Raw genomic sequence first — 15,476 nt, forward strand, 5'->3', positions numbered from 1 at the left:
TCATCGCGATCGAAGGCTGCCTCCCCGGAGGATCGCGACTCTCGACCAAACGTTCCTCCTCATTCTGCTGTTCCTCGACATCTTCCGGCTGCGCCGCCGTGCGCTGAGGTTGTATCGTATCATAGTTATATCCCCATTCATGGAAAATAAGGGCAACAAGTACATAGAATGGTAGAATCATGTTGAGGATTACATAATGATTTATCAATGAAGCCTAATATTTCAAATTTAAATGGGTTTTTACGACTACATTCATAACTAACGAAAACGTGTAGTGAAAATATTAATAATTGTTTTTTCGGTAAATGATCAATTTTGTCCCCTTTTTTGAGAGTTTTCAAATATAATAAGACAAGATCAAACACTTTACCCTTATTTTTCCTAGTAGAGAATAGTAATAGTAATTACGAATTTCTTTTAGATGTATCTGGACAAAGGATGCTATATAGTGTAGATTTTGTTTGGTTTCTGATTAAAGCTGTGGTATTTGATTGAGTAATAATAAGTACTAAATACTACTACTACTACTTTGAATATTAATAATGAGAGATTTATCATTTAGACAACAAAAAGAGTTCACCAAACAGTACAATAATCTACTATCATTAGTAAATCGTGCAAGAACTTATGGGGCCTAAACAAAAACAAAGGAACTTGTATGAATTATAGACAAGTTCCATCATCATCGTTGTCGTCGTCATCATCAACGTCATGCAAAAGAAGAACATTTCCGTTATTGAGTTAGATTTGAAAGATGTTCAACACTAGAGCTTGATCTGATGCTGTATTCCGCCACCAGCTTCGCAAACAGAGACGACTTATCCTCCAACAGCTTCTCCGGCGTCTTGTATTCCTTGAGCAATCCTGTACCACACAAACACAACCAACTCAATCCCAACTAAATCGTTTACACACTGCTCAAGCCACAACACACGTACCGTTATCTAACAGCACAACCATGTCGCTGTCCAGCACCGATGTTATCCTATGTGCAATCGTTATAACTGTCGAGTCACAGAAATGGTTCCTCAGGGTCTGTTGGATCAGGTTATCAGTTGCTGTGTCAACAGACGCTGTTGCCTCATCAAGAACAAGGACCTTGCTTTTCTTCAGGAGCACCCGCCCGAGGCAAACCAGCTGCCTTTGTCCCACGCTCCAGTTCTCTCCATTCTCAGACACTGCTTCACCACAATCCAAACTCATCGACTAAATAATCAAGTTGAATAACAGGGAATAACAATCAATGAGCTAGATTAACCTGCAAAATCAAGCTTCTCTGGCTTTTTCCTGACCTCATCACCAAGCTGGCATTTATCAAGAGCCTAAAAAAAAGCAGAAACAAAACATTAAGCTAACACGCGAATCATGAGTATGAATTATCAACTAAACCAAACGAACCTCCCATATCTGCTCATCAGTATACTCTTCAAGGGGGTCGAGGTTAGTTCGAACAGTTCCCTCAAACATTGTTGGATCTTGTGGGATTATGCTCAACTTGGATCGTAGATCATGAAGTCCAATAGCTGAGATATCAATCCCATCGATCAATATCTGTCCGACTGTTGGTTCAACTATTCGGAAAAGAGTCTGAATAAGGGTTGATTTGCCACTTCCTGTTCTTCCTACTATACCAGTCCTCTTCCCTCCAAAGAAAGTACATGTTAGGCCTCGAAGCACGAAGGGCAAGTGAGGAGCGTAACGAACCTACAACAACAGCAATAATGTCAGCACAGCGACAACTAAAGCATTTTGAAACAATAAACAACAATGCAGCCCATCGCAAAAATCACCTGAAGGTCTTGGATATTAACTTCTCCTTGGGTAGGCCAGCAACTCTGCGGCCTGTTCGACTCAATGACAAGAGGAGGCTCACTTGGAAGTGAAGTATACTGAAGTATTCTTTCAACAGATATGATTCTATTCTCCATAAAGCAAAGGTTCCAAACAACCCAGGCTTGATACATATTTAAATTGAGGCCATAAGTCACTGCCAAACCAGCAATACCTGCATTGCAATTTAATGAGTATAACATCTTTGAACAAATTCAGCACGTAAGTTTTAGTATATGGTATATTTGCACAACACTCACTTGGATCAATAGTTCCTTCTGGAAGTGTAATCAGGAAAATCAGTGCACAGGTAAACGTCATGAGAGACAACACATCCAGACGAAGGCATAGCCATTCCATCGCACCAGCTGTATGAAAGTTTGGCCGTGAATATCCATCTATCAGCCTCAAGCTAATTTCTCGGAATCGAGATTCTTGATCGAAACTTCTAATGGTGATTGCTCCAGATAGTGTTTCTAAGAAGTGTTGTATGACTGGAGCTTTGCTCACTCCACAAAGTCGGCAAAGTTCTCGTGCAGCAGCTATGTAATAACGCTGGAAAGGAAAATACTGAATTAACAAATCATCGAATTGTATTCAACTTCATGCTAGCATCTACCTATTCACATACTAACCAACATAATTTGAAGGCAGACATCTGAAAGCATAGTTAAAGGAATTCAATGACTTTACCTGCAACAATATGCAAATTGCAATTACTGGAATGAAAATGATGAAGACCTGCCAAGCTACTTGAGTCATGACAGCAACAACTCCTAGAAGCTGAATCAAGGAAAAAGAGAATTGCGCAATGATACCCATGTTCAAATCAACAGCGCTTTGGTCCGTAGATACCTGGCAAAGAACAAAGCGTTCATCAAAAGTTACTCCTTAAGCAGCTTTACTTCCAAGAGAGTTTCAGTCAGTGTTCATAAAAATTAAAGAAACCATATGAGTATATCATAAGCTAAAAGAAAATAGCATTGTCACATACTCTATTCAAAATCCGCCCACTTGGAGTGGAATCAAAGAAAGACATGGGTGCACGGAATATGCAGAGGTGCATCTTGTTAAAGAGTATCTTTGCAGTCTTGTAGGTCATGGTCACAACAGATATTGACCTTCCCAAAACGCAAAAAGAACTTCCAACAGACAGAGCAACGTAGACGAGGATAAGGGTAGAGCCTCCAACTGGAGGTGCTTCATCCTTGGAGACAGGAGTTGCCCATGCCATCCAATAATTGCTTCCAATTTGAAGTACCTGAAATGCAACCTGAGCTAGCAAAGCAATGAGTGCCAGAAATCCGCCATACGATGTTGTAATATAGCTCCAATAAACTGACAGTCCAACACTTCCTTTCACTCTTTCTTCATCTTGAACAAGCTGGCCCTTTGTTTCCTCATTCTTGTTATCATTTCCATGTTTCTTCGATTCCTGTCTCTGCAAACCAGGCTTAGCATTTGCAGAGCTACTTCCCTCACCATTCGCTGATTTCTCGGTACTAATAGAGTCGAGAGCTGATAAAGCCTCCTCGTGTGCACCAACAAGTTCCATAAAATCGCTTCCTGATTTGAGAATATCGTTGTACCTGCCCGCTTGTTTAATCTGTCCTTCTTTCATAACCTGATGAGTAAAAGATATGCCATATGTTACATGATTAAAGCAAGAAAAAAAATCAACAATTTAGAGATGAACAACTCACCAGAATAAGGTCAGCAGCAGGCAGAAACTCGACTTGATGAGTAACATAAATAATGGTTTTGGAATTCAGAAGCCCCATGATGCATTCCTGGCATATCATATAAATCATGTTAGTACGTGAATTGGACCCAAAAACAAGAGCCATAGTGGAATTAAGAAGACAATCAACAACTATCATCATAAAAAAGTATCATAAATTTATATATATACATATAAAAAGAAATGAGGAGCATGTTGTGCTTACATTGAAAAGATGAGTGCCTGTATGTGCATCCACAGCACTGAATGGATCATCAAATATATAAATATCGGCATCTTGGTAAAGAGCTCGCGCAATCTGTATCCTCTGCTTCTGTCCACCACTCATGTTGATTCCCCTCTCACCAATAACAGTTTGATCCCCAAAAGGTAGAATCTCCAGGTCATTATTCAGCGAGCATGCTTCAAGGACCCTATTGTATCGCTGTCTATCCATTTCCTTACCGAACAATATATTTTCTTCTATTTTTCCGCTTTGTATCCAAGCCGACTGAGCAACAAAGGCTTTTGTTCCTGAAAGACAAACCGTTCCAGATATTTTTGGTATTTCCCCCAAAACACTAGAAAGTAAGCTAGACTTTCCAGAACCAACCATGCCACAAACTGCAACCCTCATTCCACGCGACACTCTAAAACTAATATCTCTCAATGTAGGACTAGAAGAAGACGCATCCCAAGAAAAGTTTCCATCTATTACCTCAATGGCAATATCAGAACTACCAACCGGAAGCTTCTCCACAACATCTGGTGGCAGGTCGTCAAGAGAAAGGAATGACGCAATTCGATCCAGAGAAACTTTAGCCTGAACAATCATGGATATTGTATCTGGTAGATTGTAAATTGGCTCTTGAAGAATCCTAAAGGTTGCTAGCGCCGATAGTATCTTTCCTGACTCGAGTGGGATTCCCATCAACATACAAGCACCAAAAGTTACCACAGACACGAACGTAGGAGCACCCAAAAAGAGAAAAGTAGTTATCGCTGTGGTATAAAGGTATCTTGCCAACCACCTGGCTTCTACACTCCTAAGTTCCTGAATTCTAGAGAGAAACCGCAACTCCCACGTCTGAAGTTTAACGATTCTCATGTTCCTCAAAACTTCCGAAGTTGCCTTCATCCTTTTATCTTTAGATTTCATTAGCCCATCCTGAAATTTCTCCTGCAATTTCCCAAGTGGGACATTTGCTAGCATGACAACAACAGTAGCTGCAAGTGCAGCTATTGAGGCAAGCCCTAGATCTTTATACAATATAATTAATGCTAAGACGACCTGCAGAATCACTATCCATGGATCGTGCATAGACCAACCAAATTGACCTATCCTCTCAGCATCAATTGCCATGAAATTAATAATTTCCCCCGTTGTATGTTCATTCTTAGATTGACATGAAAGCGTCAATCCCTTATTATATATTTTGGCAACTAATGCTGCTCTTGCCCTATGACCCCCCTGTTGAACCCTGAAAAACCAATGTCTCTGTGCAAAGCACTCGAACATCTTTGCGATGGTAAATGCAAAAACTAATATATATCCCTCATTTGCAAAATGCCTACTTCCATTCAAGTACTGGACAAAGATATCAATGAGGTAAGGGCCAACATAAGAAGCCGACGTGTAAATCAAACCACAAATACCAGAAATCGCAACCTCCCTCCAAGCGGTAAAAAGCAACCCCTTCGCTAGCATGGCCGCAGTGACTCGTTTACTTCCTCCACTATAGGACTCCAGCTTATCATTCAAAACTGGAAACGCCTCTCTGGTAGTGTCCAAGCCGGCAAGCTGAGGAACATCCTCGAGATCCAAGGTTTTCTTGTACCCTTTCGCGATTAAAGGACCCATCCACGAGAAAGTAAAGAGACTATAAACACCAGCACTGCCATAAGGGGTCACAGTCTCGTCCCCTTTGGCCGCCGGCGTCTCAGACTCTATACCATTCCTAGACCTATCATGCAAAAGGGGTTCTTCAACGATAGTGTTCTCATCCTCCCTTTTCGAACCCCAAAACCAAGTGAAAAAGAACACTATACTCATAAGGACTGAAACAACATCAGAGGCCCAAAATAGAGTCGACAAATTTTTGGCTTTTTCGAAATAAAGAACGTCTGTTACAAGGCAATAACAAGACACACAAAAGAACACCCCCCACCAAAGCCTCAGAATGAGGGGATACTTAGTTTCTTTCGAATTCGAGAAACAGACATGCAAGAAGAGAAAGAGACACAACCAAGAAAGTGTTTTGACAGCCAAGTCTGATAAAGTTAGGATCTTTTCATCACTCCAGCCATTTGCATACCAATAGAAGAGGTTCAAAAAGCATAGAGTGAGATTAAAGAGTGAAAGGCCTAAGGAGGAGAAAAGGGTTGTTTTGTAGTATGAGACATTTCTATGTTTACGGTTTTCATCGTCGTTTCTCCTAAATTTCTTGTGAAGCCACGAAACGAGTACAATGAAAAACAAAATCAAGTGCAAGGAGGTCGTCAAGAAACGCAATAGGAGTGGATTGATTAGAGAGGGAAAAAGGCGGGAACTAGAGAGGAAAACAAACATACCAGCTGCCATGAGGTAAGATGAAATTGAAGATGGAATCCTGTTTTTGTGAGTGTGTAGAGTGAGTGATGAATGAAAGAATAAGTTGGCATATCTCCTTTATATACTACTTGAGTTCATCAATACATCATCCATCCAATAGCAAACGTTGCAATTTTTGTTTGATTGTGATTTCCCTGTAAAAAAGGAGAAGAAAAGATAGTGTTTTAGTCATAGTTTTGTCCCACTATTAATTAACAAGATAAAAGTCAAGAAAGTGATGTTTTGCTTGGGCAGCAAAAAACTTGGTGGGCAAGGCCATGGTGGAAATTTAAAAGTTGCAGGAAACCAAGAGGAAAGGCTATCTGATTTTGTTCAATAATTATCTTATCATGTGAGAGTTTAGATTAAAATGGTCCACTTTTTCGTTGGTTTTGTACCAAAAACTTGATACACTATTTATTAGCACTAAAAATACTTACAAGTATACAAGGTAGATCTAGTATAGCTAAAGGTTAGTACTGGAATATCGAACACATGGAATAAGATTGCAACTGTCTATCTTATACTAAGTGTCATATACTATTTTGAGACACATGATTTTTGGGTATATTTATTAAACCAGACAGAAATAAATAAATAAATAACGAAAAACATAAAATATAAATAACAAATAATATACAAAAGAGGCTAAGGAATGTAGAGTTTTAGGAACCACAATCAAAAGTTAATATGCAAAGGACTTTCTTGAATTACGGTCTCTAGAGTTACTAAGCTATCACTGATGTAAAATTATATCTTCTCTCGAAGCATACAATTTGTAGATTGCTACCTAGAACCGAAGTTTCATTCCTAGAACTAAGGCTACAGCTCCTAAAAGCTCCTAAGATAAATTTGCTTCATTCAAAGGCTCAAATCTCTCGATTATATTGGCAAAGACGTCAATTTCTCCTCTTTCAAATTAGACTACTCACTTCTCAGTTCTTATAGTAAAATCCACATGCACTTATAAGATGGCCAATCAAATATATGTATAAGCACAAGAGAAATCGAAATAACTACAAGAGCTAACAAGCAAAAACAATTGAATAAATAATTTATAATCGTAGCATGTTACCAAAAATTCTACAAAATATGTTAATACTAGTCAAGTAAAACAACATAAAGTACTAGACATGAAGAAAAACAAAACAAAACCCAAGGTTGAATGCTGTAGTCTTCAGTCTTCTCTTGCCTGGATCTGCAGAGCTCCACTCCAATGGAATATGGAAGAATAATATGTGGAAAATGGGATGAAAAAAGTATAGAGATGGAGAGGATTGGAGGCTCTGAGATGAATATTATGAATTAGGATATATGGTATATATAGTCTAGGAAAGGATTTATAATTAGTAAAAAGTACCCTTCAAGTAATGGAAAAGATGGTAAATTCGAAATCCTCAATTAATAGGAGAGATTTGACAATAATTTATTCCATTCCTTAATTTCCGCCTAATTTTGACTGCACTGCGCAACATTCGTAAAATGACCATAACTTTCTCCACAGAAATTTAGATGTTCAAGGTACCCACGCGAAGCTCTTTCGAAGACGAAGAGAATAATATTAAGGCACTGATTGGACTTCAAACTCGTTGGCAGATGGGCTCGAACAGAGGCTACTGAACCTTGATCATTTTTGCACCTTTTTTCTATCTTTTTCTATCCTTTATCAACAAACACGTCAAAATATATAATATATGCAATTTAAGAACATAATTTGCAAGATTGACATTAAAAACATGCAAATCCCGTGTTTATCAATAATATCATGGAAATGTGTGTTAGCTATCCCCATTCATGGAAAATAAGCATAAGAGCATCCGCAGCGGTTGAAGAGGAGGCGTCCGTCCGTCCGTGCCGCTGAACAGAGCTCGTCCGTCCGTGCCGCTGAGCAGCCCTACGTGGCACGTCCTGATTGGCCAACGGCTTAGCCGTTGGCAAATTTGATTTTTTTTTTAAAAAAAAATTCATAAATAATTCGAAATAATACCAAAAATTAAAAAAAAAATTGGATTCCCAAAAAATAAAGCCGTTTATGGACGTTTTTTTTGGATTTTTTTTATTTATTTTTTAATCCCAAAATCATATATAAATACACACATTAATCATCCACTTTTCACATCAAATTATCTCTCATTCATACTTTTTCATACTAAATCATCTACATCTTCCTCTCTCACCCAAATCCTCTCTAAAAAATTTAAAAATGGATTTCTCCAATCTCATTGCAGAAGCGGAGCGCGAAGAACAAGAATATTATGAACAATATCTTGCCGCCTATGAAGCCTATGTCGCCGCCAATACCCCCGCCCCTCCTCCTCAACCAACTAGAGCAAAACGTCGCTACATCCCTCATGATAGAGAGGGAGCCCACGAAAGGCTCGTTGCCGACTATTTTTTCCGACCAGCCGCGGTATCCAGAAGATTACTTTCGGCGCCGTTTTCGCATGTCAAAACAGTTGTTTATGCGTATTGTCAACACATTGTCCACCCGTGTTGAATACTTTCAATCAGGTGTAGACGCAACCGGTCGACAAAGTCTCTCGGCATTGCAAAAGTGTACTTGTGCCATCAAACAACTTGCTACTGGGCAAACGGTTGACCTCTTCGACGAGTATTTGTATATCGGTGAGTCAACTGGAATCCTATGCCTCAAGAGTTTTTGCGACTGCGTTCGTTCTGCTTTCTGCAAGGAATTCCTTCGGGCACCCACCACAGACGATTGTCAACGGTTGCTTCATTTTCACGAAACGAAACAGTCCACGGTTTTCCCGGTATGCTAGGCAACATTGACTGCATTGTAATACTCCGACTTTTTGTATCCTTTTGTTGTTCTCGAAAGGATGCCATTTTTTTCAAGGCAGATATTTAGTATAATCTTTGTTTATTTTCGAGAATTAAAAGAGTCCTGAACTTTCGCAATTGATTAAAAAAATATATATTCTAATCCTTTATTTGAGTCCAACTTGCTTGAGAAGCCTATTTCAAAATTTATTTATTCTTTTGGGCCATCCTTTTTATTAAAAATATTGTCGAGCCCAACACATTAAAAAATTCTTTTGGAATCCCAAATCTTTTTTTCCATCAGGAGATAGACGTCTCTTCTTCTCCAGCAAGCGACTTCTCCAATTCAAGAACCAGAAATCAAAAGTCACATATTAATGCCTCAATTCCCTTCAAATTCCTCTTCCTTAACGTCACATATACTCTCAAACACCACTCTTCACTATCACCTAAAGAGAAAAAGAGACGGGTAAAGAACTTTATGGATGGCGAGCTCCGAGGCATATATGGACAGCAGGCAGCAACACCGACGGCGCTGCACTGAAGGTGAAGGCGGTGGCTGCGTACATCCAATGACAACGACGGACGGAGATGGATTCGGCATGAGAACCTTGACGGCGGAGGTTCTGGAACAGTGATTTTGCTCACTGCCCAAAGAACAGCAACAGACCGTGGTGTTAACAGTGGTTGTGAGAAAGACTCATGCCAGCTCACGGATGAAGATGTGGCAACTCGATCCACATCATCTTGTGCAACGAATGAAAGTAAAACAAGTCTTACAAAGAGTGTGGAGAACGTGTGTAAGAAGAAGGATGCAACTACTATAGATAAGAACGTGCCAACTGGTGGTGTGGACCACAAACGCAGCTGGAAACAAGTTGTTGCAGGAGCAGCTTGATTTGTATTTTTGTGTAATCAGTTATTAGATGCCTTTAGGGTTTATTATCTTAGGTGCTGAACCCCTGCATATATATATGCATAGAGTTTGACAGCAGCTCATTTTTCATTGAATGAAACAGTGAAAATATTTCCTTTCTCAGCTTAAGTCTTCTTTGCTTTCATTTTTCATGGCTTGCTTCATAATCTTTTATGGTATCAGAGCAGGATTTTAATCCTGGCTCTTTTGCCTCTTGCTTTACTCTTTCATTCCATTTTAAGGCATGGCGGATTCCAATGAATCAAACGCTAGTGCTGATTCCTCTTTTCTATCCATTCCATCTCTGCCAAGTAATTTGCCTATCTCTGTGAAACTCACGGACTCCAACTTTCTTATATGGCAACAGCAAATCGAAGCAACTGTGTGGGGCTACGGCCTGGAAGGCTATCTCACGGGGGAAACTCCTCTGCCGCCAGCACTCTCTTCAGCCGACTCCCTTACTGCCGAGATGCTCGCAAGCCGTCGTCAAGATCAGCGGCTGAGAGCATGGTTGTTGTCATCTCTTTCAGAAAGTGCCCTGATTCAAGTCGTCGGGCTCAAGACTACCAAAGATATCTGGAAGGCTCTACTTACCAACTATGCTAGTCAATCCTTGGCTAAGATAATGCAGATTAGATCGCAGCTTCAAAACACCAAGAAAGAAAATCTTGGGATGCAAGAGTATCTCAACAAAATGAAATCTTATTGTGATTTCTTAGGATCTGCAGATTGTGCAGTCACAGAACGAGACCAGATACTCTATATTCTTGGTGGGCTTTCACAAGAGTATAACTCAGTAATGGTGGCAATCTCATCAAGGCGTGAGCCATGGACAGTGCAAGAAGTTGCTGCACTACTTTTGACTTTTGAGACAAGGCTGAAAATGGATTCAGTTGATAGTGCAGGAAGTGCTGAAGGAACACAACCTTCTCTCAACTTGGCTCAACAATCTGGGCAACGAAATGGGAACTCACACTTTTCTTCCCATTCCAGCAGAGGTGGGAGAGGAAGAAGTGGTCGTGGAGGAAGAGGAGGCAGGAACTATAACAACAACTCAAAGCTAATATGCCAACTGTGCCAGAAACCTGGGCATGGGGCAGACAAATGTTGGTATAGATATGAGCCGAATGGATCCTCTTCAACCTTCCGTGGACAGCAACAGCAGCAATATCAGCCACCACAACACCCATCAGCACACCTAGTGCAGTCAAGACCAAATCCTATGGGATCCTCTCCTTTAGTGGCATGTCCTTCAGAGTATAGCTATGACTCCTCCAACACCACAGCTTGGTATCCGGATTCAGGAGCAACAAATCATGTTACAAATGATCTGAGCAACCTCACTCTTGGGTCAGAGTACACAGGAGGTAAGAAACTTGCTCTTGGTGATGGTCATAAAATGAATATTGCTCATATTGGAGAAACACATCTTCTGTCTGATAGAGGTTCTCTCTCTAGCAAAAAACTCCTTCTAAAAAACCTTCTACATGTGCCTAACATAACCAAAAATCTCATTAGTGTCTCTCAATTTGCTAGAGATAACTCTGTTTTCTTTGAGTTTCATCCCTTCTCTTGTTTTGTCAAGGACCGACAATCCAAGGAAATCGTGCTCCAGGGAACTCTTGATGATGGACTTTATCATTTTCTTGTTAGTCAGCCAAAAATCAAGAGAGGCACTGCATCCACTTCTTCTTTCAATCAAGTCAAGAATCCCACAGTCAACACATCTCTCTTGACAGATCCACTTGTTTTCAGCTCTAGTTTATGCACTGATGTAGCCATTTGGCACAATAGATTAGGACATCCTTCCTATGATGTTGTTAAAAATGCTCTTGATGGATGTAATATTCCACTTCAGTCAATGAAAACAAATTTTCCGTGCCATTCTTGTAGCATATCAAAATCTCATAGATTACCTTATACTTTATCAAATTCAGAATGCACGTCTCCTCTACAAATAATCCATAGTGATCTTTGGGGGCCATCACCAATCTCTTCAAGAAATAATTTCAGCTATTATGTGTCTTTCATTGATCAATATAGTCGATTCACCTGGATATATCTCTTGAAGTATAAAAGTGATGTGCAATCTGTTTTTAAACAATTCAAGTTGCTGGTTGAAAACCAATTCTCTTGCAAGATTAAAATTTTTCAATCAGATGGGGGAGGTGAATTCCAAGCATTATCTGATTTTCTCAAAGAATCCGGTATACTTCATAGAGTGTCATGTCCCTACACTCCACAACAAAATGGATTGGCGGAAAGAAAACACAGGCACATAGTTGAAACAGGCTTATCTCTTCTTGCTCATGCTGGGCTGCCTCACATCTTTTGGGATGATTCATTTCTTACTGCTACATATCTTATTAATCTCATGCCTTCCAGAACCATTGGAAACCTATCACCATTTGAGAAACTTCATAAATCGAAGCCGAACTACGCTGCTCTCAGAACCTTTGGCTGTCTTTGCTATCCTTTTCTCAGACCATATAACAAGAATAAAATGGAATTCAGGTCTGTTGGAGCAACTTTTCTCGGATATAGCCCTTCCTATAAAGGTTATAAAGCTCTACTTCCCGGAGGTAAAACCATCATCACAAGAGACATAACTTTTGATGAACTTTCTTTTCCATTCAAAAATAAGTCATCATCAGGCAATGTTCCTACTATCTCAGCTGATGCCTCTTTTCATGGTAGCTTTTTAACACCATTTTCCTCAGTTGTCTCTCCTGTTCCACCTCTTTCACCTGTCATTCCTACCTCAGAAACATCCAATCCTAACAATTCCCCTACCTCAGATAACTCACATTCGCATGCCTCAGTTGATGTTCCAACTTCCCCCATACTCACTGATCACTCCTCACCTCAGTCACCTACTGATACTCCCCCCACAAGTTCACCACCACCACCACCACCACCTCCCTCTCCTCACACACACCACATGATTACTCGATCAAAAGCAGGAGTCTTCAAACCTAAAATCTACACCATCAAATTGTCACCTGATCTAATTCCAAAATCTGCTCTCCTTGCTCTTTTGATTCCTATTTGGAAAGCTGCCATGCTCTCGGAGTTTTTAGCTCTCCTTAAAAATCATACCTGGATTCTTACCACTTTACCACCCGGAAAAAACCTTATAGGTTGTACATGGGTCTTCAAACTTAAAAAATTTCTTGATGGAAGCATTGCTAGACACAAGGCCAGGCTGGTTGCCCAAGGCTTTACCCAACAGCCGGGCTTTGATTATTCTGAGACTTTCAGTCCTGTAGTGAAACCTTCCACAATCAGACTTATTCTCTCTATTGCTGTCTCCAACGGATGGTCAATATCTCATTTGGATGTTAACAATGCTTTCCTACATGGCACTTTGAAAGAGGAAATTTACATGAAGCAGCCCATTGGTTTTGAGCAAGGAGGGCCTCATCTTGTTTGTAAACTGAACAAAGCAATATATGGTTTAAAACAAGCTTCTCGAGCTTGGCTTTTTACCATCCACTCTGTTTTACTTTCTCTTGGATTCACTCAGTCAAAGGCTGATGCTTCTTTGTTCATCAGGCACATTGGCACTGAAGTAATTTATCTTCTACTTTACGTTGATGATATGCTCATAACTGGTAATGTTCCATCTTCTATTCGGACTGTTATTTCTCAACTTCACTCTCATTTCTCTTTGAAAGATCTAGGGGAGGTGAATCTATTTCTTGGTGTGGAGGTTTTAAGAACTAAAGATGGCCTGCATCTTAGTCAATCCACCTATGTTCAAGATCTTTTAAAGAGAGTGAACATGTTAGGAGCAAAGGGGTGTCCTACACCCATGGTTTCTAACTGTGATTTAAGAAAATCAGTTGGGAATCTCTTCGAAGATGCTAAGCTTTTTAGGAGCACCGTTGGTGCACTGCAATATGTAGCAATCACAAGACCGGACATCAATTTTGCTGTTAACAAAGTGAGCCAGTATATGGCTCAACCTCTGGACTCTCATTGGAAAGCAGTGAAAAGGATCCTCAGATATTTGTCAGGGACTTTGAATCATGGGATTCACATAAGAGGTGGAAGTGGAAGAAGCATTACAGCATTTTGTGATTCTGATTGGGCTTCGGACTTAGATGATAGGCGATCAACAAGTGGTTATTGCACTTATTTCGGTGAGAATCTGATCTCTTGGAGTGTGAAGAAACAGACAGTAGTAGCTCGTTCTAGCACAGAAGCAGAGTATCGCAGTTTGGCGCATGTGGCAGCAGAAATCAGTTGGTTGCATTCACTTCTTGGTGAGCTGAAGGTAAAGAAGAATGGAAGTTCTGTTGTTTGGGTTGACAATTTGAGTGCAATAGCACTAGCCTCGAATCCGGTTCTTCATTCAAGAACTAAACACATTGAACTGGATGTTCACTTTGTGAGGGACAAGGTTTTGGCAAATGAGTTGGAGCTCAGGCATGTGCCTACTTCAGGTCAAATAGCCGACATCTTGACGAAACCTTTAAGTCACCAATCCTTCATCAGATTGCGAGAAAAACTTGGAGCGGTCGAGCAATCTAAGCTAGGATTGAGGGGGCGTGTTAACAGTGGTTGTGAGAAAGACTCATGCCAGCTCACGGATGAAGATGTGGCAACTCGATCCACATCATCTTGTGCAACGAATGAAAGTGAAACAAGTCTTACAAAGAGTGTGGAGAACGTGTGTAAGAAGAAGGATGCAACTACTATAGATAAGAACGTGCCAACTGGTGGTGTGGACCACAAACGCAGCTGGAAACAAGTTGTTGCAGGAGCAGCTTGATTTGTATTTTTGTGTAATCAGTTATTAGATGCCTTTAGGGTTTATTATCTTAGGTGCTGAACCCCTGCATATATATATGCATAGAGTTTGACAGCAGCTCATTTTTCATTGAATGAAACAGTGAAAATATTTCCTTTCTCAGCTTAAGTCTTCTTTGCTTTCATTTTTCATGGCTTGCTTCATAATCTTTTAGTTATCAACAGCGGCGGCTCCGCGTTTGAACCGAGGACAGCAGCCCGGCGATGGAGATCAGCCACGGGCTGACAGTGGCAGGCAGCAAGAGCAGCGACTCTGTCCTACGCTCGTTGTGAGCAGCAGGCTGGGGCGAGGCGACCGTGTGATGACGAGCAGCAGCTCGAGGAGGCTAGCAGTGGTGGCGGCTCGCTCGCCAGCGAGCTGTGAAGGAAAAGACGGCGCAGGCTTCATGGCGTGACGACCCTATCAACAGCAGCCGTGGCACACGGCGGCGTGATTGGACAGACGGAGGAGCTGCGAACTGGGGAAGAGAGGTGGAGCAGTTGGGCAGCGGTGCTGTGTTTCGGGTCTTCCGAACCAAGGAAAACGAGGAGCCCGGCGACCTTTGCGGCGTCGAGAAGTCCGAGAGAGAGATGGGAGCAGAGCAGCAACGATGAGCCCTCAATTTGGAGAACGAACAACAGCCGCGAGAGAGAGTGAGGGAGGTGTGATAGAGAAGGTGAGAATCGGAGGGGGGAGAGTGAAAAATGGGATGATTGTGGCTGACCGCAGCTGCTCGGACCAAACTCGGCGGTGACGGAGAAGTAGAGGCAGTGGCGGCAAAGAGGCGATGGTTTCCAGGCGACCACGGTGGTGAATGGTAGCGGACAGTAGCTCGCGAAGACAG

The 15,476-nt window shown here is 41.1% G+C and overlaps 1 protein-coding gene across 1 annotated transcript; it reads right to left on the reverse strand.

Moving 5' to 3' along the window:
- Nucleotides 1-534: 534 nt before the first annotated feature.
- Nucleotides 535-6,203, reverse strand: LOC125223121 (ABC transporter C family member 3-like). Its single transcript, XM_048126109.2, has 10 exons — nt 3,777-6,203; nt 3,534-3,620; nt 2,825-3,454; nt 2,524-2,685; nt 2,091-2,385; nt 1,791-2,005; nt 1,399-1,704; nt 1,259-1,322; nt 939-1,178; nt 535-864 (listed from the first exon to the last, which is right to left on the reverse strand). The coding sequence occupies exons 1-10, from the start codon at nt 6,129-6,131 to the stop codon at nt 734-736; spliced, it is 4,485 nt and encodes a 1,494-aa protein (XP_047982066.2). The 5' UTR covers nt 6,132-6,203; the 3' UTR covers nt 535-733.
- Nucleotides 6,204-15,476: the final 9,273 nt, after the last annotated feature.

Source organism: Salvia hispanica, chromosome 1 (assembly GCF_029641045.1).
Source record: "Salvia hispanica isolate PSC_SH4W2 chromosome 1, Shi_PSC_v1, whole genome shotgun sequence".
Lineage (NCBI taxonomy): Eukaryota > Viridiplantae > Streptophyta > Magnoliopsida > Lamiales > Lamiaceae > Salvia > Salvia hispanica.

Excerpts from the sequence above, each read along its gene's own strand:
- LOC125223121 (XM_048126109.2), bottom strand. The coding sequence starts at position 6,131 with ATGGCAGCTGGTATGTTTGTTTTCCTCTCTAGTTCCCGCCTTTTTCCC. Across the intron at positions 2,006-2,090 it reads AGAAGGAACTATTGATCCAA|GTATTGCTGGTTTGGCAGTG; the intron begins GTGAGTGTTGTG and ends ATTGCAATGCAG. Across the intron at positions 1,323-1,398 it reads CTGATGAGCAGATATGGGAG|GCTCTTGATAAATGCCAGCT; the intron begins GTTCGTTTGGTT and ends GCTTTTTTTTAG.